Source organism: Palaemon carinicauda, chromosome 3 (assembly GCF_036898095.1).
Source record: "Palaemon carinicauda isolate YSFRI2023 chromosome 3, ASM3689809v2, whole genome shotgun sequence".
Taxonomy (NCBI): Eukaryota; Metazoa; Arthropoda; class Malacostraca; order Decapoda; family Palaemonidae; genus Palaemon; species Palaemon carinicauda.
The window spans coordinates 130,545,744-130,571,547 of NC_090727.1; the positions used below are offsets into that span (position 1 = coordinate 130,545,744).

Consider the following 25,804-nt stretch of genomic DNA (forward strand, 5'->3'; position numbering starts at 1 on the left):
GTCAGGTGTATGAGGACAGAGGAGAATGTGGTAAGAATAGGCCAGACAACTCGGTGTATGTGAAGGCAAAGACAAAATTGGCCGTAACCAGAGAGAGGGATATAATGTAGCAGGCCTACTGTCTAACAAGACAAAGGACCCAATAACTCTCTAGCAGTAGTGTCTCAACGGGTGGCTACTGCTCTTGCCATCCTATTGCTTACTAAGATATATATATATATATATATATATATATATATATATATATATATATATATATATATATATATATATATATATATATATATATATATATATATATATATATATATATATATATAATATATATATATATATATATATATATATATATATATATATATATATATATATATATATATATATATATATTCTGTAGGCCTATCTAAGTGTTATCTTCATAAAGACAATACCCCTATTTTAAAGTATAAAAAATCATACTCCAAAACCTACTTTGGAATTGAACTGAAATTGATAAATCAATATCATATTGAAAACCTTTGAGCTTGGTAATGAAATCGGGATGTTATTTAAAGAAAAAAAAAGTCGACTAACTCCAGCGATTTACGTTCCCATTATTGATATTTTTCAAAACTTTAATACCGAAAACTACCAAGATTATGTTACCTAACATATGAGAGGGATTTTTCCCTAAATTTAGAGTTGTTAATGATTAGTATATATCAATTTATTTATTAGCGGTGAAATAAATGAAATACAACATATAAAGTCGACGGTCCCACCGACTGTCAACAAAGAAGTCAGCGAAGAACATTGGATATCATTTGGTCTGCATACACTTGTAAATCCAAGGGGGGAATTTATCCAGCTGTATATAATAAGACCATTGCTAATAATAAGTAGCATTAATTATGTTTATGGTTATATAAAATCAATAACAACCTTTTAGTTAAACCATTTCTATAGCAAATCTGGTTTCTTGATATCATGTAACGCAATTCAAGTCATTTATTCGGCCATTTCCATATTTATTTCAGAGTAAAGTAAAGTAAAACCAGTTATATATTTTGAATTAGCAGAACGATAATAAGTCAAACTATTTTTAAATAAATAATGGATGTAGTAACAATTATAAATATTATTTCCTTTGTATTGCCAGCGTTTGCCGAACTAAACGCGTAAACAGTTTGCTGAAGAGTGTTTGCTAGCTTTACAATACCATTAGAAACTGAAAAGTGACTAGACTTCTGTCAGGATGGTAAGTAAAACTATTTCTTTGTTTTTATTCTATATAATAATAGTAATTAGAGCTATGGCTCGTATTTATTTTCAGTTGAAGCTGTTCTTTTGCTAGGTTTTTGTTTTGAAGAATTTGAGTAAACCGATTTAATCTTTTAGGCCAATTGTTTACCTTGATTTGGGCATTGGCCACGGTTTTTTCCAAACTTGTGATGAGAGATTTACTTTTATGCAGTATAGATTGTCTAATATATATAACACTTGATTGGTAACTTTAAGAGGTGATCTGTGGAACCTTAATTTAAGCATTCCAGAAGGTTACTCGGGTGTGCATACTGCTAAAGTAAGACTAATGGTACGTGTATAACTTTACCCATGCACCATTCACAAATACTTTATCTGTTGCTACTTAACCTGCTCGTAGGCTATACGGGAGCCTTTTTATATCAGCGACCAGTTCCTACCGCGTGGATTAAAAATGGACATCAACTAACAAACTTTCCCCCCCAACCTAACCTACAAGATGTGTCCTTACCTACTTATCTAATGGGGGGGGGGGGCGGTGTGACGGTCTGAACGATCCCCCGGTCTCAGAATTCTCCTTGACATTGTATAATGGTTCTTTTCCGCCATTAGCTTGCTTCGCTCGCATGAAAATAAAACATCAAGCTCGTATTTACTGGCAAGCGGTAATGTTGAGCTGCGCACGCTAACATTACAGGAAAATAAAACATCAACCTCATATGCACTGGCAAACGGTAATGTTCGCGCATGCGCAGATTATCAAGGAGAATTCTGAGACCGGGGGATCGTTCAGACCGTCACACCGGCTAAGGCCTCCCTGCGACCCCACCTTACACTCCCTTATTCTAAGTTAGCCATAATAATACATGCAGGTGGCTGCTATTCTTATAAACTTGTTGATAAATCTCGTATATGTTTACACCTATTTAAGTAATGTTTTCAGAAAAGTAAATTGGCCAAAAATGGATAAATTCCTGTGAAAATATGTGGTACCTAATTTCAAGCTAAATACATTAATTATATATTTTTCCTACTCATTATCTTTTGCTTTATCCATTTCTGACTGAATACTTTGACAAAACACACTTTCCTGATTTTTTGCACCACCCCTACTTAAACAAACATGGCACATCCCAGTGAAAAAATCGAGGTTTTGGGTGAGGAAACACTTGAAACGAGTGATTTTCAGCAATAGCAACGGTCAGAAATACATAATAAACATGAGATAACCAGCTGGTAAAATATATGGTTCACGTAATTGACGTGAAATTAAAGTATCATAATTTCCTATAAATGAGATTACGTCCTTTAAATGGTTCGGAGCCTTTGTATATCAGCGGCCAGTTCCTCCATCGTGCATTAAAAAATGGACACCAACTTACCTAAACTCCCCCCCCACAACGTAATCTACAAGTTGTGTTCTTACCTACTTACCTATCGTCCTGCAATCCCCCTTACACTGCTGTACTGTATTCTTAGTCAGCCGTCATCATACATGCAGATGGCCATTATTATACATACACCCCGATGGTTTTTACTCCGCACACCCCAATGGTTTTTACTCTTCGCAACTCGCTTTGCTCACAAATAAACATAATCTCGCTGCTATTCGTTCTGGAAAGAGTTATATGGATGAGCTGCGTACGTCAGTCATTTGGGTCATTATTTTGGGGATATTTTTTACTTTCAAATGAGCAACAATGGCTATATAATGAATGGACAGCATTTTCTACATAATCTATATCAATTACTGAAATAGATGAATTCACACTACCGTAAATTTAGAAATAGGTTTAACACCTCAATTGGAGATACTCTGTCTGTAGTCATATGGAAGCTGAAGCAGAGATAAAAAGAAATTGGCTATTGTTAAACATCTGGGAACTTGTGCAGAAATATTTGGAAGCTATTAATTGGTTAAAAAAAAGTCGGTACTGTAATGATTACGTCATACATAGAATAGAACAGATGGCAAAAGCAAATGCAAGCAACGCATGCTTAGTATCCATCAATCTCCCAAAAGTAAACAATAGACGTAGACAGAGAAATGATGTTTACATTTTAATTGCTCAGTACGTAAGTTAGGTACCAGCTCCCATGAGTCACACAGAGAAAATGTCAAACTAGCCAGCAGTCGTCCATTTCGTATAGCGAATTCTAGTTTTGCTAGACATTAATGTATCATTTAGTCACCGGGACGTGTATCTTGAATGAGGTGGTAAAAACTGTAGATGGGACTTACATTGTACGACGAGAAAATAATGCATAAAGTTTCTGTTAACATTTTTCTTAATTGGTAAAAAAGTTTCAGATGCTAACTTTTTTCTACTTAACTTAACCTTTTTCTTGTTTTTCTTTGCAGGGTCAGAGTCAGAGTAGTGGATCGGGTGGGGGAGGTCAGGGAAGCGATGACAAAAAGGACAAAAAGAAGAAATATGAGCCTCCAGTACCCACTCGGGTGGGAAAGAAGAAGAGGAGGATGAAGGGACCAGATGCTGCGAACAAATTACCTTTAGGTATGTATTCAAGCCTTTGTAAAAAAATCATAGAATTTACGATTTTTTGCATGCCTTTTGAATTACACTTTATTCATGGCTCTTTTGTAGCCTCCAGTTATCTTCATTCCTATCCGTGACATTCATTCATTTTTATTTTTTCTGTCATATGTAGTATACTGTACTATTCAATTTCTACGTTTTGCTACAAATCCCTTTGCCAAAATTTAAAAAAAAAGTTGTGCTGGATAATATTTAAGGAATGCCCAGTTTACATGGTTAAAGTAAACCATAATAATTATTTGCAGCATTTGTACATTTATTTTTTTATTTACTTTTTGAGAAAACCTTGAGTTTTTTCTTATTTTTGAGAAGATCTTTTATCTTTTTCTCTCCTTATTGAGAAAATTCTTTCAGGTTTTCCTTTTCTTTTTTGAGAAAATCTTTCAGGTTTTTCCTTCTTTTTTTGAGAAAATCTTTCAATGTTTAATCATTATTCAAAATGTTCTTTCAGTCACACCTCACACCAGATGTCGCTTGAAGATGTTGAAACTTGAGCGCATCAAGGATTATCTCCTCATGGAAGAAGAGTTCATCCGTAACCAGGAGACACTGCGGCCACAAGAAGAGAAGCAAGAGGTATGGCTTGTGCTGGTTTCGGACCAATGTAACACTTGACTAATGTTATACAGTACTCAATTGTATATTTCAATTTAGATATATATAATAATGATTTTAAAGTTTAGAATCTTGAGATGCTATTAAGTTTATGTAATTGATAGAGTTACAATACTTGAGACTTTTAGATATCGTTCCGTTATATTTCACATATTTGTCATTGTTAAAATATCAAAATTGCAGTTTATGTAATTGATAGAGTTACAGTGCTTGAGAGTTGAAGTTTAGATTTCTTTCCGTTATATTTCACATATTTGTCATTGTTAAAATATCAAAATTGCAGTTTGATCTTAACTGCACCTACAAAGCCCTTATAATATAATGACATTGTGACTTTATCTTATAGGAGGAAAGAAGTAAGGTCGATGACCTGAGAGGAACACCAATGAGTGTTGGAACCTTAGAGGAGATCATCGACGATAACCACGCCATCGTCTCCACCAGCGTTGGGTCAGAACACTACGTTTCTATTCTTTCCTTTGTTGACAAGGATCAGTTGGAGCCAGGTTGCTCCGTCTTATTAAATCATAAGGTAAGATCAAATGTAGAATTATGTCTTATACATTTTTAAAAAGTTCAAAGTTGATGTTATTACAGTAGAACTGGGCTTTTAACATTCCAGTTAAAGTATGTTGAATGTCTTATCCTCATCAGAAGTGTTGCAGTGTATTTTAAAGACATCACTTGAAATATTTAGGTCCTAAAATGTGTTATTAACCCTTTTACCCCCAGCCTGTTTGGAAATTTCCAACCCTTAACCCCCAGGGGGTTATTTTTTTCCCCAACACATTTTGCAGTATATTTTTTTTAAATTGCTCTAACAGCCTTAATTTTTGTCATAGAGAGGTCAGGTTGGTCTCATTCTCTTGGAAAATGCCTGAATTTTTTCAAAAAATTATCAAAAACATGAAAAAAAAAATTTTTATAGTATTTTTTTTGCAAGGATGTACCGGTACGTCCATGGGGGTAAAGGGATGACTTTTGTGAAACGTACCAGTATGTCCTTTGGAGGTAAAAGGGTTAAGTAACATTCCAGTTACAGTATGTTGAATGTCTTATCCTCAACAGAAGTGTTGCACTGTATTTTAAAGACATCACTTGAAATATTTAGGTCCTAAAATGTGTTATTAATTAATACAAACAGATTATTTACAGTTTTTAGAAGCTTTTACTTTTTTAAATGTACATCCAGTTTAATCTTGTTTCAAATACAAGTCTGATAATTTCACATATATTTATTCATCTATCTATGTTGAAACCCATCAATGTACATTACTATTAATTGAAGGAAAACCTGAATACTTACTTTTAAATATTTAACTTAGCCGGTGAATATATAATAGCTGCAACTCTGTTGCTCGACAGACACATACATAAAAACTCGCCAGCGATCGCTATACAGGTTGCGGGTGTGCCCACCAGCGCCAACTGTCGGCCAGATACCACTCTCGATGTAAACAAAACCTCAATTTCTTCTCTGTCGACGTGTCGACAAGACGTACTTTACTCGCTGTTGAACCTGGAGTTTTTCAATATTAAACTTACCCGATAATCATGTAGCTGTCAACTCCGTTGCCCGACAGAATTCTACGGAAGGGATACGCCAGCGATCGCTATACAAGAGGGGGGTGTACTCACAAGCGCCACCTGTGGCCAGGTACTGCAGTACTTCTTGTTGACACCACTTCAATTTTTCCTCTGTCGTGCTTCCGGCAAGACGTTCATGGATACGCTTATAATTTTGGAGTCTTGTTCACGGTTTTTGGTGAAGTATTGCTCTAAGATTTCAGCTTTCGCTATTCAGGAAATTTTATTATTAGCTTAGCTAACTTTTGGAATTAATTTGATTAATTATGGTGACGAAGAGAGTATGAACTCTCTTTCACCTTTAAATGGCCGACCCTTCCCTTAGACGGAAGTGTTGGTGTCTAAGAGAGTATAGACTCTCTTTCTTAATTTTGCTTAACAAAAGTTATAGATTTATTTTATATCTCTCCGCCTTTTATAGGCCTCTTCGATTAACTTCCTTTTATTATAAACTTATTAAAATTAATTTGTTTATATTCGACCTTTCCTAATAGTAGGCGGTCTTTTCTTGGTACCGAAGTTAATTAACATTGAGCCCGTCATTTCGGTTTTACCTGTTAACATATTATGCTATTTTAATGTTTTTGAAAGAATTTCTTTGATAGTCTCGTACTGTTTTCAAAGTTGAACTAACGTTTTGTTTTGTCTCTGCAGTTGTTGACGTTCAGAACGTTCAACTTGCGCTCTATCGTTACGATAGAGAGAGAATTTTCACGGTGTCACGTTGCAGTAAGAGTAACCGTGTCTAGCGTTTTGTTCATTCTTTCTTAACTTAATGGTTTTAATTCTAATAAAGGAACTTTTCATTTTGGGAAATATTTTCCTTTAACAATAATATGTTTTAACGATATATATGATTGGGCTCTTCTCTCAGGTTCTAAGTCAAGAGAGAGAGAGAGAGAGAGAGAGATAGAGACGGAGGGAGAAAGAGGAGGATAAACGTTTCGTTCAAGCGAGTAACGTTGTTATCGTTTTTGCTCTTCTCCCTAGTCTCTTTAGGGGAAGAAGGTAAACGTTTCTAGAGTTTTTTCTTGTTCTCAAGCTTTATGCGGTGAGAGATTTTAAACGTAGTTTATTTGATCTAGTGTTTAGTCTCTTTCCAGCCACTGAATTATTTATCTTTCATTAGATTTTTCTGTTACATTGTAATTCTGTTTTCGCAATTACTAACTTTTGAGAAAGGATAGAATTGCGTGTTTCAGGTACAAACCACTTAAAGTTTCGAGTTCAGTGAAATAAGTGCAAACAGAAAATCAAAAGTGATAAGTGATTAGCGCAAAGTGTGTCAGTGTTGTGCGTGAGGGTACTTCTGTGCGTGCCAGTCGTCCTCCCAGTCCGGGACCTCTTGCAAGCTCCCAAGCCCAGGGGAGAAGCAATGTCGAAGGGCAAAAGGGTTCGGCAGGCCTTGATCGGCGCACAGAAGTATCCTCGGTGGTTGCGGGCGTGTCTTACAGAGACCGTCACTCCCACCCGCAGACGATTGAGCCCTTATTTTGCTCGTCTGCAGAAGAAATTTCGGGGAGAAAACGCTGGTCTCAGGTCTCAAGACCTCTTAAACGTAAAGTCCAGACCTATGCCAGACGTACGAAGTTAGAGTTCAACAACCCGGATGCAGTCATTGGGTTAGCTCTGACTCTCCTCAGTCATCAGGTGACTGCACACCTCCTAAGAGAGGTAAGGCGATGCCTCAACAGACCTCATCTTCTATTAAGGCTTTGCCTCAACAGACCTTATCGTCTGTTGATCCCAAGACGACTTTGCTGCAGTCCATGCAGTCGCAGCTTGCGGTCTTAATGCGTGAGTTTCAGGCTGAGAAGGTTACACCTCCTCCTGCGAACGCTCCGCCTCTCCGCAGTCCAGTCTGCCAGGCGTACGAAGTTGAGGTTCCTCAGGCTACCTTACCGCGTTCTGAGTTGCCAGTTACCAGCGGTGTGCAGCAACCTCCGCCTCCTCCTGCGAGAGCTCCGCCTCACCGCAGTCCAGTCTGCCAGGCGTACGAAGTTGAGGTTCCTCAGGCTACCTTACCGCGTTCTGAGTTGCCAGTTACCAGCGTTGTGCAGCAACCTTAACCTTCCTTAAGGCAACCTCAGCAATGGGAGCAGGAGTCTTATGCCTTACTTCCTCCGCTTCCGCTTGCGGTTCCACCAGCGAGGCAACAATCTCTTGAGGTACGACAACCTCTTCCATCAATGAGGCAGCCACCTCAGCACTCGCTGCAGCGACCTAAACCCTCCTCAAGGCAAGAGTCTCAAGCGCAGCCGCTACCTCAACTCTCGCAGCTCACACCTCAGGAACCTTAACTCGTTCCTCAGGAACCTGCTACTGCGCATCCGCAACCCTTACAGCAAGCGCAACTCTTGAGGCAGCAACCTCATGCTATGAGTCAGCCACCTCAACGCATGCATCTGCCATTTTTTCCTCAACTTGAGCTTCTTCCCATTCAACTTGGGAATAACAATGACAATAATAACACCTCATTACTTTCATAACTTGCATTTGTAATCATATACATGTATGCCTACACAAACATTATGATAATGGAAGTTATTTGTATTACTTATATAAATATATATGTATTCCTTGCAATATATTTTTAACAAATCGCAAAATATGGCAAAAATATCTTCTAAACAAATGAATCATGAGTTATGAATGTAAGGTAATATTATGTTGATATTAAACCCCATGCAAGCATGCATGAAGTATGCAGTGTTGCCAACAGGGCGAGTTTCCCTTTCCTGAGGTGAAGTAGATTATAGTACATTTAGTGTAGCTTAATTCTACGATTATCATGCCGGCTATCAAATTCATCAACAAAACAGTCTAAATCAATTCCCTCGGCACGTGCACTTTCAATGGACGGTAATGCGATATTACTCACTCTAGCACTGGTCATGGAATTTCTGAGAAATGTTACACGCCATGCAACACGCTCTGCTTACCTTACAGCATGCTCTGCATACAGCATGCTCTGCATACAACATGCTCTGCATACCTTACCGCATGCTTCTCAGTCACACATCTTTGGTTGTTGCCAACTCACTAGACTGTCAAGCAGTTTCATAACGTTGCCTTCTAGTCTGCTGCTTTTGCACCAGTGAAACCCTCACTGAGAGAACTTAGCTTTTCTCGGATATGGTCCCTGTAGATGAGAAAGTGCTTTTCTCCCTCCTTCTGATATTCCCTTGAGGACTCTGTCATTTGGAGAGGAGCCTTTAGCTGCGTAGCCTCCTATGGACTTTTCTTTAAGCATAACATGCTCCCAGGGAAGGTAATGGTTCCACTTCAGTCGCTAACCCCGTCTGTTACCACACCTGCTCCCATAGACCTTGAGCTGTGTTGCAAGACATGCAGTCCAAGCTTGGTCCTTGTTAGAGGATTTTTTTTGTTTACGGAGTCAGTGTGTCACTGGGAAGACGTTCAACAACCAGCAGAAGTGACTTGTTGTGACGCAGTGCGGCAACCTCAGCAACCCGATAAGGAGTTGTCTGTACGACCCAGACAGTCTAGACAGCTTCGGGTTGTCACTGTACTTCCTCACTTCCCCATGGTTGACAGTTCACAGACTGTGCAGCAGTACCATGATCTTGTGTCCGGCTCCGTCAGACGACTGGCTTTTAAGAGCTCCCACAAGTCGTCGCTGTCTGGAGATTCTCAGATGGACTATGGATCTGACCAAGGAACTGGGCCTCCTGGTCAATTTTGAGGAGTCTCAGCTCGTCCCATCCCAGACCATTGTCTCCCTGGGTATGGATCTTCAGAGTCGAGCTTTTCGGGCTTTTCCGTCGGCCCCAAGGATCTTCCAAGCCCTAGAATGCATCCAGAGCATGCTGAGAAGGAACCGATGCTCAGTCAGGTAGTGGATGAGTCTAACAGGGACACTTTCATCGCTGGCCCTGTTCATCGTGTTAGGGAGCCCTGTTCATCGTGTTAGGGAGACTCCACCTCCCCCCCTTCAGTATCATCTAGCTGCTCACTGGATAAAGGACATGACGCTAGAGACGGTCTCAGTTCCTGTTTCCGAAGAGAGGAGGTCTTCTCTCGCGTGGTGTAAGAACAGCTTTCTTCTCAAGGAAGTCTATCTTTGGCTGTTCAGAAACCCGACCGCCTTCTCCTCTCGGACGCATCAGACACGGGCTGGGGTGCGACTTTGGACGGACAGGAATGCTCGGGAACATGGAATCAGGAACAAAGGACACTTCACATCAATTGCAAGGAGTTGTTGGCGGTTCTTCTGGCCTTGATAAACTTCAAGTCCCTCCAGCTTAACAAAGTGGTGGAGGTGGACTCTGACAACACCACAGCCCTGGCTTACATCTTCAAGCAGGGAGGGACTCTTTCGTGAAGTTGTTCTAGATCGCAAGGGACCTCCTCATCTGGTCTAAAGATCGAAAGCTCACGCTGGTAACGAGGTTCATTCAGGGCGGTATGAATGTCATGGCAGATCACCTCAGCCGGAAGGGTCAGGTCATCCCCACAGAGTGGACCCTTCACAAGAATGTTTGCAGCAGACTTTGGGCCCTGTGGGGTCAGCCAACCATAGATCTGTTCGCTACCTCGATAACCTAGAGACTCCTGTTGTATTGTTCTCCGATTCCAGACCCAGCAGCAGTTCACGTGGATGCTTTTCTGCTGGATTGGTTCCATCTCGACCTGTATGCATTCCCGCCGTTCAAGATTGTCAACAGGGTACTTCAGAAGTTCTCCTCTCGCAAAGGGACACGGCTGACGTTGGTTGGCTCCGCTCTGGCCCGCGAGAGAATGGTTCTTAGAGGTACTGCAATGGCTGGTCGACATTCCCAGGACTCTTCCTCTAGGAGTGAACCTTCTACGTCTACCTCACGTAAAGAAGGTACACCCAAACCTCCACGCTCTTCGTCTGACTGCCTTCAGACTTTCGAAAGACTCTCAAGAGCTAGGGGCTTTTCGAAGGAGGCAGCCAGAGCGATTGCCAAAGCAAGGAGAACATCCACTCTCAGAATCTATCAGTCTCAAGGGGAAGTCTTCCGTAGCTGGTACAAGACCAATGCAGTTTCCTCAACCAGTACCACTGTAACCCAGATTGCTGACTTCCTGTTATATCTAAGGAAAGTAAGATCCCTTTCAGCTCCTACGATCAAGGGTTACAGAAGTATGTTGGCAGCGGTTTTCCGCCACAGAGGCTTGGATCTTTCCACCAACAAAGATCTACAGGACCTCCCTAGGTCTTTTGAGACCTCAAAGGAACGTCGGTTGTCCACTCCAGGCTGGAATCTAGACGTGGTCCTAAGGTTCCTTATGTCATCAAGATTTGAACCTCTCCAATCAGCCTCTTTTTAGGACCTCACATTAAAAACTCTTTTCCTCGTGTGCTTGACAACAGCTAAAAGAGTAAGTGAGATCCACACCTTCAGCAGGATCATTGTTTTCACATCTGAAACGGCTACATGTTCCTTGCAGCTCGGTTTTTGCTAAACGAGCTTCCTTTACGTCCTTGGCCTAAGTCGTTCGAGATCCCAAGCCTGTCCAACTTGGTGGGGAATGAACTGGAGAGAGTACTTTGCCCAGTTAGAGCTCTTAGGTACTATCTAAAAAGGTCTTAACCTTTACGAGGACAATCAGAAGCCTTATGGTGTGCTATCAAGAAACCTTCTTTTCCAAGTTCTAAGAACTCAGTTTCTTACTATTCAGGCTTCTGATTAGAGAAGCACATTCTCATCTGAAGGAAGAAGACCTTGCTTTGCTGAAGGTAAGGACACATGAAGTGAGAGCTGTGGCTACTTCAGTGGCCTTCAAACAGAGCCATTCTCTGCAGAGTGTTATGGATGCAACCTATTGGAGAAGCAAGTCAGTGTTCGCATCATTCTATCTCAAAGATGTCCAGTCTCTTTACGAGTACTGCTACACCCTGGGACCATTCGTAGCAACGAATGCAGTAGTAGGCGAGGGCTCAGCCACTACATTCCCATAATCCCATAACCTTTTAACCTTTCTCTTGAATACTTTTTATGGGTTGTACGGTCGGCTAAGAAGCCTTCCACATCCTTGTTGATTTGGCGGGTGGTCAATTCTTTCTTGAGAAGCGCCGAGGTTAAAGGTTGTGATGAGGTCCTTTAGTATGGGTTGCAGCCCTTGATACTTCAGCACCTTAGAGTTGTTCAGCCTCCTAAGAGGAACGCTGCGCTCAGTAAGGAAGACGAACTTATTTAAGGCAGAGTAATGGCTCAAGTCGACTTCCTTACCAGGTACTTGTAATTTCATTGTTATTTTGAATAACTGATAATATGAAATACGGGATACTTAGCTTCTTGATATACATGTACACTGGTTTTCACCCACCTCCCTGGGTGTGAATCAGCTACATGATTATCGGGTAAGTTTAATATTGAAAAATGTTATTTTCATTAGTAAAATAAATTTTTGAATATACTTACCCGATAATCATGATTTAATTGACCCACCCTTCCTCCCCATAGAACCAGTGGACCGAGGAAAAATTGAAGTGGTGTCAACAAGAAGTACTGCAGTACCTGGCCACAGGTGGCGCTTGTGAGTACACCCCCCTCTTGTATAGCGATCGCTGGCGTATCCCTTCCGTAGAATTCTGTCGGGCAACGGAGTTGACAGCTACATGATTATCGGGTAAGTATATTCAAAAATTTATTTTACTAATGAAAATAACATTTTTCCCATCATATTTAGTGAAGTACTTTAATTTGGTTTGAGCTTTCGCAGTACAGGTGTTTTTCTTCAAATAAATCCTTGAACTCTTTTTTGAACGGATTAATTGTTGATGACCTAGATCGTTTTTTGGAATTTTCCTTTGACTAATTCAAAATGGCTGACCCTTCTCAAGTTCCCAAGTTCAGAAAATGTAATGCTAGGGACTGTCATAGGCGTCTTCCAAAGGCTTCTCTCGACCCTCACACTGTTTGTTCCAATTGTCGGGGTAAAACCTGTCAATTGGAAGATCGGTGTGAGGAATGCGTGGGCCTTTCGGAATTCGATTTTATCGAATTTGATAAATATACACGCAGACTAGAGAGAGATAGGGTAAGGAGAAGTTCTTCTAGGTCGGTAGATTTTTCCTCTCCACATGCCCCTGAACCTAATCCTTCCCCTGTAGTGGTTGTTCCTAACCCCCCTCCTAGCACTCAGGAACCGTCGATGCAAGACATGATGCGTGCTATTCATGCCTTGGGGAGAGAGTTGAGGCTTTAGCAAGTGACCGAAATCAACTCATGGCGGACGTAAAGGAACTCAAGTGTCAAAGTGCCACGGCGGAAAGTGTTAAAGTGCCTAGTGTTTCTCAAAGTGTTGTGAACAGTGTTGCGCTCGAGGGTTCGTCTGTTCGTGCCTGTCGTCCACTTAGTCCGGGACCTCTTGCAAGCTCCCAAGCCCAGGGGAGAAGCAATGTCGTACGACTCATGGGTTCGAGAGGCCTTGATCAGCGAACAGACGTTCCCTCTATGGTATCAGGCGTATCTCTCCAAGATCGCCCCTACCAACGTAAGACGAGAGAGCCCATTTTTACCTTGTCGTCCGAAGGTGTTTCTCGTAAGAAACCTTGGACCAAGGTCTCCAGACCTTTAAAGCGTAAGTCGGTCCCTTCAGGACAAGTCCAACGTCCCGGTTGTAGCCACTGGGACAGTTCAGACCCGTTGCCGTCATCTGATGACTGCTCGCCGCCTAAGAGAGGCAAAGTGGTGCCGTCTCATTCGCTAGCCCCGTCTGTTACCGCACCTGCTTCCGTAGACCCTAAATGGGAGTTACTGCAAGACATGCAGTCCAAGCTTGCGTCCTTGATGGAGGACTACAATGCTGAGAAGGTTTCCGCCGAACCTACTGGCCATCAGCCATCCAAGCGGTATGTTGTGCGTCCTGTTGACGTTGATGTAGCTTTCTCGCGTCAACCAGTTGGGGTAGTACCTCCACCGATGCGACCCAGTGTGGATTTCCAGCCGCACGTTGACGTTAGGCAACGCACTGATGTGATTGGTGACGTTCAGGACGTTCATCAACCATCAGAGTTGACTTGTTTTGACGCGGTGCGTCAACCTCCGCAACCCGGTATGGTGTTGACTGCACAACCCAGGCGGTCTAAACAGTCTCGGGTGGACGCTGTGCGTCCTCGCGCACCTGTGGTTGTTGACAGTTTCCAGACTGTTCAGCAGTTCCAGGACGCTGCGTCCGGCTCCGTCACGTATGCACCAGTGCGACCGGACTCTGCGAGTCAAACGTTGCCTACTCCTTTGCCGTTTTCTCATCAGTTATCGGATGAGGAACTGTCAGATGAGGACGTTGCTGAACCACACCCTGATGATCAACCTTCAGAACTAGATGAGCCTAAAGCAGTTCAACCATCCTTGGACTTTAGAAAAGTCATGGCTGTTTTTAAAGAGTTGTTCCCTGATCACTTTATTTCTGTGGCTCCTCGTTCGCCGCCGTCAGAGTTTGTCTTGGGCGTTCCTACTACCTTGCCTGCCTTTACTAAACTCGTTCTCTCTCGCTCATCCAAGAGAGCTTTACGGCTGTTAGGCGATTGGTTAGAGACCAAGAGGAGTTTAGGGAAGACAGCATTTGCCTTCCCCCCATCTAAACTCTCGTCTAGATCGAGCGTCTGGTATGCCACGGGAGAAGTTCTCAGCTTGGGAGTTCCTGCCTCTGCCCAGGGCGACTTCTCAAGTCTTGTAGACTCTCCCCGCCGCCTTGCCATGAGACGCTCGAAGATTTGTTGGTCACCTTCGGACCTGGACCACCTTCTTAAAGGCATTTTTAGGGCGTTCGAAGTCTTTAACTTCTTGGACTGGTGTTTAGGAGCCCTGAGTAGGAAAATCTCTTCTGCAGATAAGGATGTTTCCTTACTCATTATGTCCTGCATGGACAAGGCCGTCCGTGATGGGTCCAACGAACTTGCCGCTTCATTCACGTCCGGAGTCCTGAAGAAACGAGAGTCTCTGTGCTCTTTCCTGTCTGCTGGAGTGACGCCATGCCAAAGATCTGAGCTACTCTTTGCGCCTTTGTCTAAGTGCCTGTTTCCTGAAGTCTTGGTTAAGGAAATTGCCTTGTCTTTAGTGCAGAAGGACACCCACGATCTAGTTGCGTCCTCGGCTCGCAATGCTCCCCCTTTGCCTTCCTTGTCTGCTAGACCTAGGATAGACACTCCAGCGTCTCGGTTTATCCCGCCCTTTCGTGGCAGAGCCTCCAGCAGGGGAGGTGCTCGTGCCGAAGGGAAGAGAGGGAAGAGAAAAGGATCCAAGTCCTCTAAGGGCAGAGTTTGACTGCCCGCAACTTCAGACAGCAGTAGGTGCCAGACTCAAGAACTTCTGGCAAGCCTGGGAGAAGAGAGGCGCAGATCAACAATCTGTGAGGTTGCTCAGAGAGGGGTACAAAATCCCTTTTGTACGCAAACCTCCTCTAGCGACGTCCCCCATCGATCTCTCTCCCAGGTACCGAGAGGAAGAAAAGAGACAAGCCCTGAAACTGGAAGTGTCTCTTTTGCTAGAGAAGGGAGCGGTGGTCAAAGTCTCGGACCTTCAATCACCGGGGTTTTACAACCGTCTCTTCTTAGTATCAAAGAAGACAGGAGGTTGGAGACCGGTGCTAGACGTCAGTGCTCTGAATGTCTTTGTCACAAAGACGAAGTTTACCATGGAGACCACAAAGTCAGTCCTAGCAGCGGTCAGAAAGGAAGACTGGATGGTCTCTCTAGACCTAAGGGACGCCTACTTCCACATCCCCATTCACTCAGACTCCCAACCTTTTCTGAGATTCGTCTTCGACGATGTGGTTTACCAGTTTCGGGCCCTGTGCTTTGGCCTAAGCACAGCTCCTCTCGTGTTTACGAGGCTTATGAGGAATGTGGCAAAATTCCTCCACTTATCGGACATCCGAGCCTCCCTTTATTTGGACGACTGGCTTCTCAGAGCCTCTTCCAGTCATCGCTGTCTGAAGGATCTCAATTGGACTCTAAATCTGACCAAGGAATTGGGACTCCTAGTCAACTTGGAAAAGTCACAGCTGGTCCCATCCCAAACTATTCTGTATTTAGGGATGGAGATTCACAGTCAAGTTTTTCGGGCTTTTCCGTCGGCCCCCAGAATAGATCAAGCCCTGCTCTCCATCCAGAAGATGCTGAAGAAAGAACGCTGCTCAGTCAGGCTGTGGATGAGTCTGGTAGGAACGCTGTCATCCCTGGAGCATTTTGTCTCGCTAGGAAGGCTACACCTCCGTCCTCTTCAATTCCATCTGGCTTTTCACTGGAAAAAGGACAAGACGCTAGAGGCGGTCTCGATCCCGATTTCCGAAAAGATAAAGTCTTGTCTGACTTGGTGGAAGGACAATATCAGCCTACGAGAGGGTCTTCCCCTGGCGGTTCAGATACCCAACCACGTTCTCTTCTCGGACGCATCGGACTTGGGCTGGGGCGCGACGCTGGACGGTCGGGAATGCTCAGGTCTGTGGAACTCGAGTCAGAGGAGCATGCATATCAACTGCAAGGAGCTTTTGGCGGTTCATCTGGCCTTGATAAGCTTCGAGAATCTCCTTCGAGGCAAGGTGGTGGAGGTAAACTCGGACAACACCACGGCCTTAGCGTACATTTCCAAACAGGGAGGTACCCACTCACTGACTTTGTACGAGATCGCAAGGGACCTGCTCATCTGGTCAAAAGATCGAGGCATCTCCCTAGTAACGAGGTTCATCCAGGGCGACTTGAACGTCCTAGCAGATTGTCTCAGTCGGAAAGGTCAAGTAATTCCAACCAAATGGACCCTCCACAAGGATGTGTGCAAGAGACTTTGGGCGACTTGGGGTCAACCCACCATAGATCTCTTTGCAACCTCGCTGACCAAGAGGCTTCCAATCTATTGCTCTCCAGTCCCGGACCCAGCAGCAATACATATAGATGCCTTCCTCCTAGATTGGTCACATCTAGATCTTTACGCATTCCCACCATTCAAGATTGTCAACAAGGTACTGCAGAAATTCGCCTCTCACAAAGGGACAAGGTTGACGCTAGTTGCTCCCCTCTGGCCCGCGAGAGAATGGTTCACCGAGGTACTTCGATGGCTAGTAGACGTTCCCAGAAGTCTTCCTCTAAGAGTAGACCTTCTACGTCAGCCACACGTAAAGAAGGTACACCAAAGCCTCCACGCTCTTCGTCTGACTGCCTTCAGACTATCGAAAGACTCTCGAGAGCTAGAGGCTTTTCGAAGGAGGCAGCCAGTGCGATTGCTAGAGCAAGGAGAGCGTCTACCATTAGAGTCTACCAATCGAAGTGGGAAGTCTTCCGAGACTGGTGCAAGTCAGTTTCCGTATCCTCGACCAGTACCTCTGTAGCCCAAATAGCTGATTTTCTCTTATACCTGAGAAAAGTACGATCCCTTTCAGCTCCTACTATCAAGGGCTACAGAAGCATGTTGGCCTCGGTCTTCCGGCATAGAGGCTTAGATCTTTCCAACAATAAAGATCTGCAAGACCTCCTTAAGTCTTTTGAGACCTCTAAGGAGCGTCGTTTGGCTACTCCTGGGTGGAATTTAGACGTGGTCCTAAGATTCCTCATGTCAGACAGGTTTGAGCCTTTACAGTCAGCCTCCCTGAAAGATCTCACTCTTAAGACACTTTTCCTGGTATGCTTAGCCTCGGCTAAAAGAGTCAGTGAGCTTCATGCCTTCAGCAAGAACATCGGGTTTTCGTCTGAAAAAGCTACTTGTTCTCTGCAGCTTGGTTTCCTAGCCAAAAATGAGCTACCTTCTCGTCCTTGGCCTAAATCTTTCGATATTCCTAGCTTATCGGAGATCGTAGGCAATGAACTAGAAAGAGTCTTATGCCCTGTTAGAGCTCTTAAGTTCTACTTAGCTCGTACTAAACCTTTACGAGGCCAATCTGAAGCGTTATGGTGTTCGGTTAAGAAACCATCCTTGCCTATGTCAAAGAATGCTTTGTCATATTTTATCAGATTGTTAATACGAGAAGCTCATTCACACTTGAGTGAGGAAGACCGATCTTTGCTTAAGGTTAAGACGCACGAGGTTAGAGCTGTAGCAACTTCCGTGGCATTTAAGCAAAATAGATCTCTGCAAAGTATCATGGACGCAACCTATTGGAGAAGCAAGTCAGTGTTCGCGTCATTTTACTTGAAAGATGTCCAGTCTCTTTACGAGAACTGCTACACACTGGGACCATTCGTAGCAGCGAGTGCAGTAGTGGGTGAGGGCTCAACCACTACAATTCCCTAATTCCATATCCTTTTAATCTGTCTCTTGAAATGTTTTAATGTTGTTTTTATGGGTTGTCCGGAAGGCTAAGAAGCCTTTCGCATCCTGGTTGATTTGGCGGGTGGTCAAAGTCATTTCTTGAGAGCGCCCAGATTAGGGGTTTGATGAGGTCCTGTTGTATGGGTTGCAGCCCTTGATACTTCAGCTTCTGGGGGTCTGCCAGCATCCTAAGAGGATCGCTGGGCTCCGTAAGGAAGACGTACTTACAAGGCAGAGTAATCGTCTAAGTCGACTTCCTTACCAGGTACCTATTTATTTTGGTTTTGTTATATTGATAACTGTCAAAATGAAATAAAAAACTCTTAGCTTATACGATGTAAACATATTTAACTCTGGTCTCTACCCACCTCCTTGGGTGTGAATCAGCTATTATATATTCACCGGCTAAGTTAAATATTTAAAAATGATATTTTAATTATAAAATAAATTTTTGAATATACTTACCCGGTGAATATATAAATTAAACGACCCTCCCTTCCTCCCCAATAGAGACGCAGTGGGATGAGAAGAAATTGAGGTTTTGTTTACATCGAGAGTGGTATCTGGCCGACAGTTGGCGCTGGTGGGCACACCCGCAACCTGTATAGCGATCGCTGGCGAGTTTTTATGTATGTGTCTGTCGAGCAACAGAGTTGCAGCTATTATATATTCACCGGGTAAGTATATTCAAAAATTTATTTTATAATTAAAATATCATTTTTACGGGTTTATTTCTCGCCCTCCGTCAGACACTAAAAGTCTGCTCAGGCGGGCCTTGGTGTGTGAAAAAATAATTTCATTCCAGTTAGTATTTTGCTCTGTATCTTATCAGTTATTTCGCTAGCATTTGTATTCAGGCTTAATAGTTTTCAGGTCACTATTATAACACTTGGTACTGGTTAAATCTTTCAGAGATGAATTTGATTTAAATTGAGATTGGATCTGTTATAAAGGCATGAAAGGCTTTGAGACTTTCAAGTAATTTAATAATAAATCAGAATAAACTTGATTGACTATTGCATCCATGAGTGAAAAAAATGCTGTAAAATATATCAAGTAACATTGTTTAATTTTTTACGCTAAATTAGTACTGTACTGTAGTAATATAATGTGTGGGTGTTGAATTTCTACTTGTAGATTATCCATTCCCTTTATTACAGTAATTATAGAATGTAGAGCAACAACATAACTCTCTCTTTAGGTTTAAATTTATCAACATTGTTTCATTTTTTTTATTATTAATCTTTAATAAAGCTTTATTTCATTGTGACTTGTATGGTTTTGGAAGGAAATATCAAATTGAGCTTGAGAATTTGAAGCTTTTAAGACTCCACGTTTAAAAGAATCTAGAAAAATATACTTTTTTTTCAACCTTTACTGGTATCGCAGTTGCTAGAAGAATTATATGCAACACATTTGAAAATTTCTTATTATTAAAGCTTTTACCACTTACAGGTTCATGCAGTTGTTGGAGTGTTGAGTGATGACACAGATCCAATGGTGACTGTAATGAAGTTAGAAAAGGCACCACAAGAGACTTACGCAGATATTGGAGGTAGGTCATAAGATGAGGCAATGTGTGTGGGGTTTGTAATATAAATATCCTTAAAAAAGTAAAAATATTATTATAGATTGGGAAAGGTGCAGCAGTAGAAATGAAAATTTTATGCCATTACACTTAATACAATAGTTCCTGTATACAAAAAATTTTCTTTAGGTGAAATCTGTTGTTACTTTAATCGCTGTACATTAAATGATTTAAGACCTGAAGTTGGTTCTACAATAATGATCTTTATAATGCAGTGTACAATCTTTATTCCTTATTTATACCACTTTTAGAAATGATATATTTGCTTATTAAATTTTTACAGGTCTGGACACCCAGATTCAGGAAATCAAAGAGAGCGTAGAACTTCCGCTAACTCACCCAGAGTACTACGAGGAAATGGGTATCAAGCCACCGAAGGGTGTCATCCTGTACGGCCAGCCGGGCACTGGGAAGACGTTGCTTGCCAAGGCAGTAGCTAATCAGACGAGCGCCACCTTCCTCAGAGTTGTAGGGTCTGAATTGATTCAGAAGTATTTGGTGAGTCACTATGGTAGAAGGAGTACTTTTGTTTCTGGTTTATTTTGCTTCCATTAGTTAGCATGCAGACGATGGCACTTGCTATTGGTTTTCCTCTTTTATTAGTGGATGATATTAAAATAATTTGGCTTTATTAGTGAATGAAATTAGAATAGTTTGGCTTTATTTGTGGATGGTATTAAAATAGTTTGGCTTTATTAGTGGAGGATATTAAAATAGTTTGGCTTTATTAGAGAATGAAATTAAAATAGTCTGGCTTTATTAGTGAATGAAATTAAAATAGTTTGGCTTTATTAGTGAATAAAATTTAGTTTTGGCTTTACTAGTGAATGAAATTAAAATAATTTGGCTTTATTAGTGGAGGATATTAAAGTAGTTTGGCTTTATTAGTGGATGTTAAAATAGTTTGGCTTTATTAGTGAATAAAATTGAAATAGTTTGGCTTTATTAGGGAATGAAATTAAAACAGCTTGGCTTTAGTAGTGGAGGATATTGAAATTGTTTGGCTTCATTAGTGGATGTTAAAATAGTTTGGCTTTATTAGTGGATGATATGAAAATATATTGGCTTTACTAGTGGATGATATTAAAATTGTTTAGTTTGCTTTATTGATGGAGGGTATTAAAATTAAGAATATAAACTGTTTTAGAGTAGGATAGCATGAAAGAAAATACAGTTTAGCACTTAGTCTTTGCTAACAGAGATGGTTGGTAACTTAGCTTCATAATGATGTACTGAGAAGCAAGTAGGAGACTATATAATAAAAAGGTATACTGTAGTTTTGATGAAGATTATTGTCCAGATTTGATAAGTCCCTTTTTCATTCAAATATTATGATGATTTTCAATAAACATTACATTGCAAAAATCCTCTTAATTTTTTTATTTTGTCTATGACCATAGGGTGATGGGCCAAAACTGGTTCGTGAGCTCTTTAGAGTAGCAGAAGAACATGCGCCTAGTATCGTCTTTATCGATGAGATTGACGCCGTAGGAACTAAGCGATACGACTCGAATTCGGGCGGTGAGAGAGAAATCCAGCGTACCATGTTAGAGCTTTTGAACCAGCTTGACGGATTTGATTCCAGAGGCGATGTAAAGGTGAGAATGCTCTCCTTTCTTTCATTGATTATATCTAAATATACTGTATATAGTCATATCTCGGTACTACAGTTAGTTAATTAAGGGAAAAAAATTTCTATGTAAACTATTTATCCAATAAAATAGGGATATGTATAAGCCTTTTGTTCATTAGAATAGAGAATTGTCTTCAGTGACACTGGAAACCAAGACTGAATCATTAACAAGGCAGTTGGTTAACGACAGTTGGCTTGAGGAGGAAGCCCTGTCTGTCACAGAAGATAATAGTTACTTTTGTCTCTGGCTTCAATGGGATCAGAATTGATTTTCATTTTTGTGAGCGCTCTCAGTTGTAAGCGAAAGGTAATCATATAGTGAAGTGAATTTTGTTCCTATGAGGATAAAATTGAAACCCCATGTGTGGTGTACCTTTGTGTAAGTGTAAGCTGCCCATCTCCCCCTTTTAAGTGTTCTCACACATCTTATCAAAAAGACAAACTAAGAATGTGTAACTACCTTTGCTTTGTAGTAATTTCTCTGCCTGTGGTAGGAGTTACCCATTTTTTACTTTTCTTTTGTTGGGCTCACCAGGCGCTGACAGTGTTCTCCTAGTTGGGATCTCTGTGTTGCAGTCGGTGAATTTTCCTAGTACAGTATTCCCCTTTTGACAAAACCCTCAATAAAGTGATCGTTTTGTGGCAGAGGAAGCTCTTCCTCCTCGGAGGGAGTGCAGACATCAGTCACTCAGACCATGAACCCTCTGTGAAGGAAAAATGATGTACCATTCGGCTACCTCTCCAGTAGGTCCTGAGGGAGAGAGACCGTATGATAGGGACCGTAGAGAATGTATCTCTCTCGCCAAAGTACTTTTTAGCGTATAACGGACATCCTTGCCTGCCTTTGTTGAAGTACCTCAGTAGAGTTAGGGTCCCACCTCATTGGAGAAATGATCCGTACTTGAAGGGATCTTCTAGTAGTCTTGCCTACCCGAGGACTTACTGTATGTCCCAGGGTGGAAAGGACCTTGATTTTAGGACACCATGGCTTACACTCATATTGCTAACCTAAGAATGATATAGTATTTAATGGCTGCTTCAGTGACGCTTAAGGAGATATCCCTATTTCAAAGGACTTGGGTTTAATAGTTAAGAAAATACAAATTACTCTTAAAATTAGTTAGATTTTAAACTCGACAAAAATCCTACAAGAACTTAGCAGTGTTTTATGAAGACATTACAAACTCTGAAATTAATCATTCTTTTTGATACAATAATTTCTCTTTCATCAGGTTGTTATGGCAACAAATCGAATTGAGACCTTAGATCCAGCCCTCATTCGTCCAGGTAGAATTGACCGTAAGATTGAATTCCCGCTTCCGGACGAGAAGACCAAGCGTCGTATATTCCAAATCCACACCTCCCGTATGACATTGGCTGGCGATGTCAACCTAGATGAACTTATAATGTCTAAGGACGACTTATCTGGTGCTGATATCAAGGTAATATTAATTTTAATTTGTCACCGATAATTCAAGTATCACAATATGTTACAGAGTTTTTCTTCTGTATTTTATAAATATCGAATTTTATTATTTTGTATAACGACCGATATATTGTATGTTCTCAAGTTATTTCAATAAACCTTTGAATTTTGTTTGCTATTGACAAGCTGTGGCACCCCAGCAGTACCAGCTGAACTCGGTTGAGTCCCTTGTTAGGCTGGAGGAACGTAGAGAGTAGAGGCCCCCTTTTTGTTTTTTTTCATTTGTTGATGTCGGCTACCCCCTAAAATTGGGGGAAGTGCCTTGGTATATGTATGTATTGATAAGCTTCAATTACGTATGTCCTAAACGTACAGTAGTCGTGAATGATTTACTTGGTAAATTAAATCTTATTTTTTTCTTATTTCAGGCAATTTGTACAGAGGCAGGTTTGATGGCGCTACGTGAACGGCGTATGAAAGTAACTAATGAAGATTTTAAGAAGTCTAAAGAAAACGTATTATATAGAAAGAAAGAAGGCTCACCAGAAGGGTTATATCTTTAGTTAATTAATTTTTTATATTAACTTCTGGGGGGGCTATGCTTCTTTGTGTGTTTAGGATTACTGTATTGTAATAACTTTTCAGCCATTTCTCACTAAAATTGACTTTAGTCACATTTATTTTATAATTTATAGTTGAAGGATTAGCTACAGTACGAGGAACAAACTGTAGCTTATTTTCTTTTCTGTATAATAAAGGAAAAATGGTAACTATTCTTTCATTATTTCATCATCACTTAACTCATTGGTTTGGCAGGAAAGGTGTTTATTAACCCTTTTACCCCCAAAGGACGTACTGGTACGTTTCACAAAACACATCCCTTTACCCCCATGGATGTACCGGTACGTCCTTGCAAAAAACTGCTATTTACAATTTTTTTTTTTTTTTTTTGATAATTTTTTTGAGAAATTTCAGGCATTTTCCAAGAGAATGAGACCAACCTGACCTCTCTATGACGAAAATTGAGGCTGTTAGAGCAATTTGAAAAATATATACTGCAAAATGTGCTTGAATAAAAAATAACCCCTCGGGGTTAAGGGTTGGAAAGTTCCAAATAGCCTGGGGATAAAAGGGTTAAAAAGATGTCCAGCAGGAGAGTAAAGTGTTATAGTAATAAGACTTGGAAGAATGAAGCAGGAAGGTTCATTTTTGTGACCTTTTCTTGAGGTGCCAGTGCATTAAAGTATGAAATGTATGATTATATGACTGAGTAATACTTCTGGTTCCCCATTGGCTAACCATTGTAGTAACAGCGTTGAATTGCCGCTATTCAATATTTTCAGTAAACAACTGTTGGGTTATACAGAGACGGTACCGTAATTTCAATTTTAACTGTAAAACAAGAACATTTTTCTTTGTGATAGTCTCAGAGAGATTATTTTACTCAAGATCTGTAGTTTATGGTCTCAGAGAGATTATTTTACTCAAGATCTGTAGTTTATGGTCTCAGAGAGATTATTTTACTCAAGATCTGTAGTTTATGGTCTCAGAGAGATTATTTTACTCAAGATCTGTAGTTTATGGTCTCAGAGAGATTATTTTACTCAAGATCTGTAGTTTTCTGAAGGTAAGGGAATAATGTGATACATTTTGTTACTCTATTAGGAAAATTAATGGTGATATGACGAGAATATGCACTATGAATGTGAAATCCTAGCTGTTCGAGTCTTATCAACTTTTACTTAATAGTGCAACTGTAGCATATCCCCCATATGCTCATCCACTCTGAATGTCCTCCTTGGCCCCAGTGCCAAGCAAATCCAATCTAATTCTAGTAATACAGTCCAGTTAAATGTAAGCATTTGATTTCATTTGTTTGTTGAAGATCTTTAATATAAAAACACATAGTATGAGGTCTCTGTTGACACTCATGGTAAACTAGCCAAGCACTAAAATGTTGAATAGGTATGGGTAACATTGAGAAGTAGGAACTAATAAAATTTCCGAGTTTTATTTTTACCAACAGGATTAAAATTTGTGTAATTTCTCATAACTGTCAGGGTAATGCCGTACAAAGCATATCACATTTGAGAAACTACTGTTAGTTTATTGTTGGTCTTTACTTTGGAGATTATTTGTTGCACTTAAATGTAAAATGTTTGAAAAGACTTTGCAAATTTGAAAGATAAGCTGTTTTGAGACTTTGGATAACTGTTTAAAGTGTAGCTGGTCAACGTACTTTGAGTTTGTTTTTTGATGAGAAGTTAGAACTTTACTCTCATAATTGGCCATTATATGTACTTTAACTAGTTTCCAATATTGTTAAAGTTTTCATTATAAATGAAAGAATTGCATACTTTTTCTTGAGACATTATTATTATTATTATTACTATCCAAGCTACAACCCTAGTTGGAAAAGCTAGATGCTATAAGCCCAGGGGCTCCAACAGGGAAAAATAGCCCAGTGAGGAAAGGAAATAAGGAAATAAATAAATGAAGAGAACAAATTAACAATAAATCATTCTAAAATAAGTAACAACGTCAAAACAGACATGTCATATATAAACTATTAACAACATCAAAAACAAATATGTCATAAATAAACTATAAAAAGACTCATGTACTGTATAATCTATGTCAAGGGTTGGTGCTATCAGTAAACCATGTAACATCACTAAAGGGTCTCAACAGTTTGACCTTTGGACTTTGATTTAGCAAAAAATTTGGTATAAGGTCAGTTAAGGCCTTTATAAATATCATCATTGTAAAGAGTTTTTAATGTTAGAGGTTTGTGTCTTTATGGAGAACTAGAGCTTTATGGAATTTAGTGTGTTGTGGCCAAAGCCGGTGACATTGTCAGGCCGTAAAAGCATGTGTAAACAAAATATTTCTTTCAGTTTCAGCACCGTGGAAACAAGA

At 40.8% G+C, this 25,804-nt stretch overlaps 1 protein-coding gene across 1 annotated transcript; it reads left to right on the forward strand.

Annotated features, from left to right (window-relative positions):
- The first annotated feature begins 1,138 nt into the window (after positions 1-1,138).
- On the forward strand, positions 1,139-23,655 carry Rpt2 (26S proteasome regulatory subunit Rpt2). Its single transcript, XM_068370645.1, has 9 exons — positions 1,139-1,237; positions 3,605-3,758; positions 4,252-4,376; positions 4,762-4,947; positions 19,694-19,793; positions 20,110-20,324; positions 21,227-21,424; positions 22,692-22,901; positions 23,314-23,655. The coding sequence occupies exons 1-9, from the start codon at positions 1,235-1,237 to the stop codon at positions 23,446-23,448; spliced, it is 1,326 nt and encodes a 441-aa protein (XP_068226746.1). The 5' UTR covers positions 1,139-1,234; the 3' UTR covers positions 23,449-23,655.
- The last annotated feature ends 2,149 nt before the right edge of the window (positions 23,656-25,804 follow it).

Excerpts from the sequence above, each read along its gene's own strand:
- Rpt2 (XM_068370645.1), top strand. Across the intron at positions 20,325-21,226 it reads AATTGATTCAGAAGTATTTG|GGTGATGGGCCAAAACTGGT; the intron begins GTGAGTCACTAT and ends CTATGACCATAG. Across the intron at positions 21,425-22,691 it reads ATTCCAGAGGCGATGTAAAG|GTTGTTATGGCAACAAATCG; the intron begins GTGAGAATGCTC and ends CTCTTTCATCAG.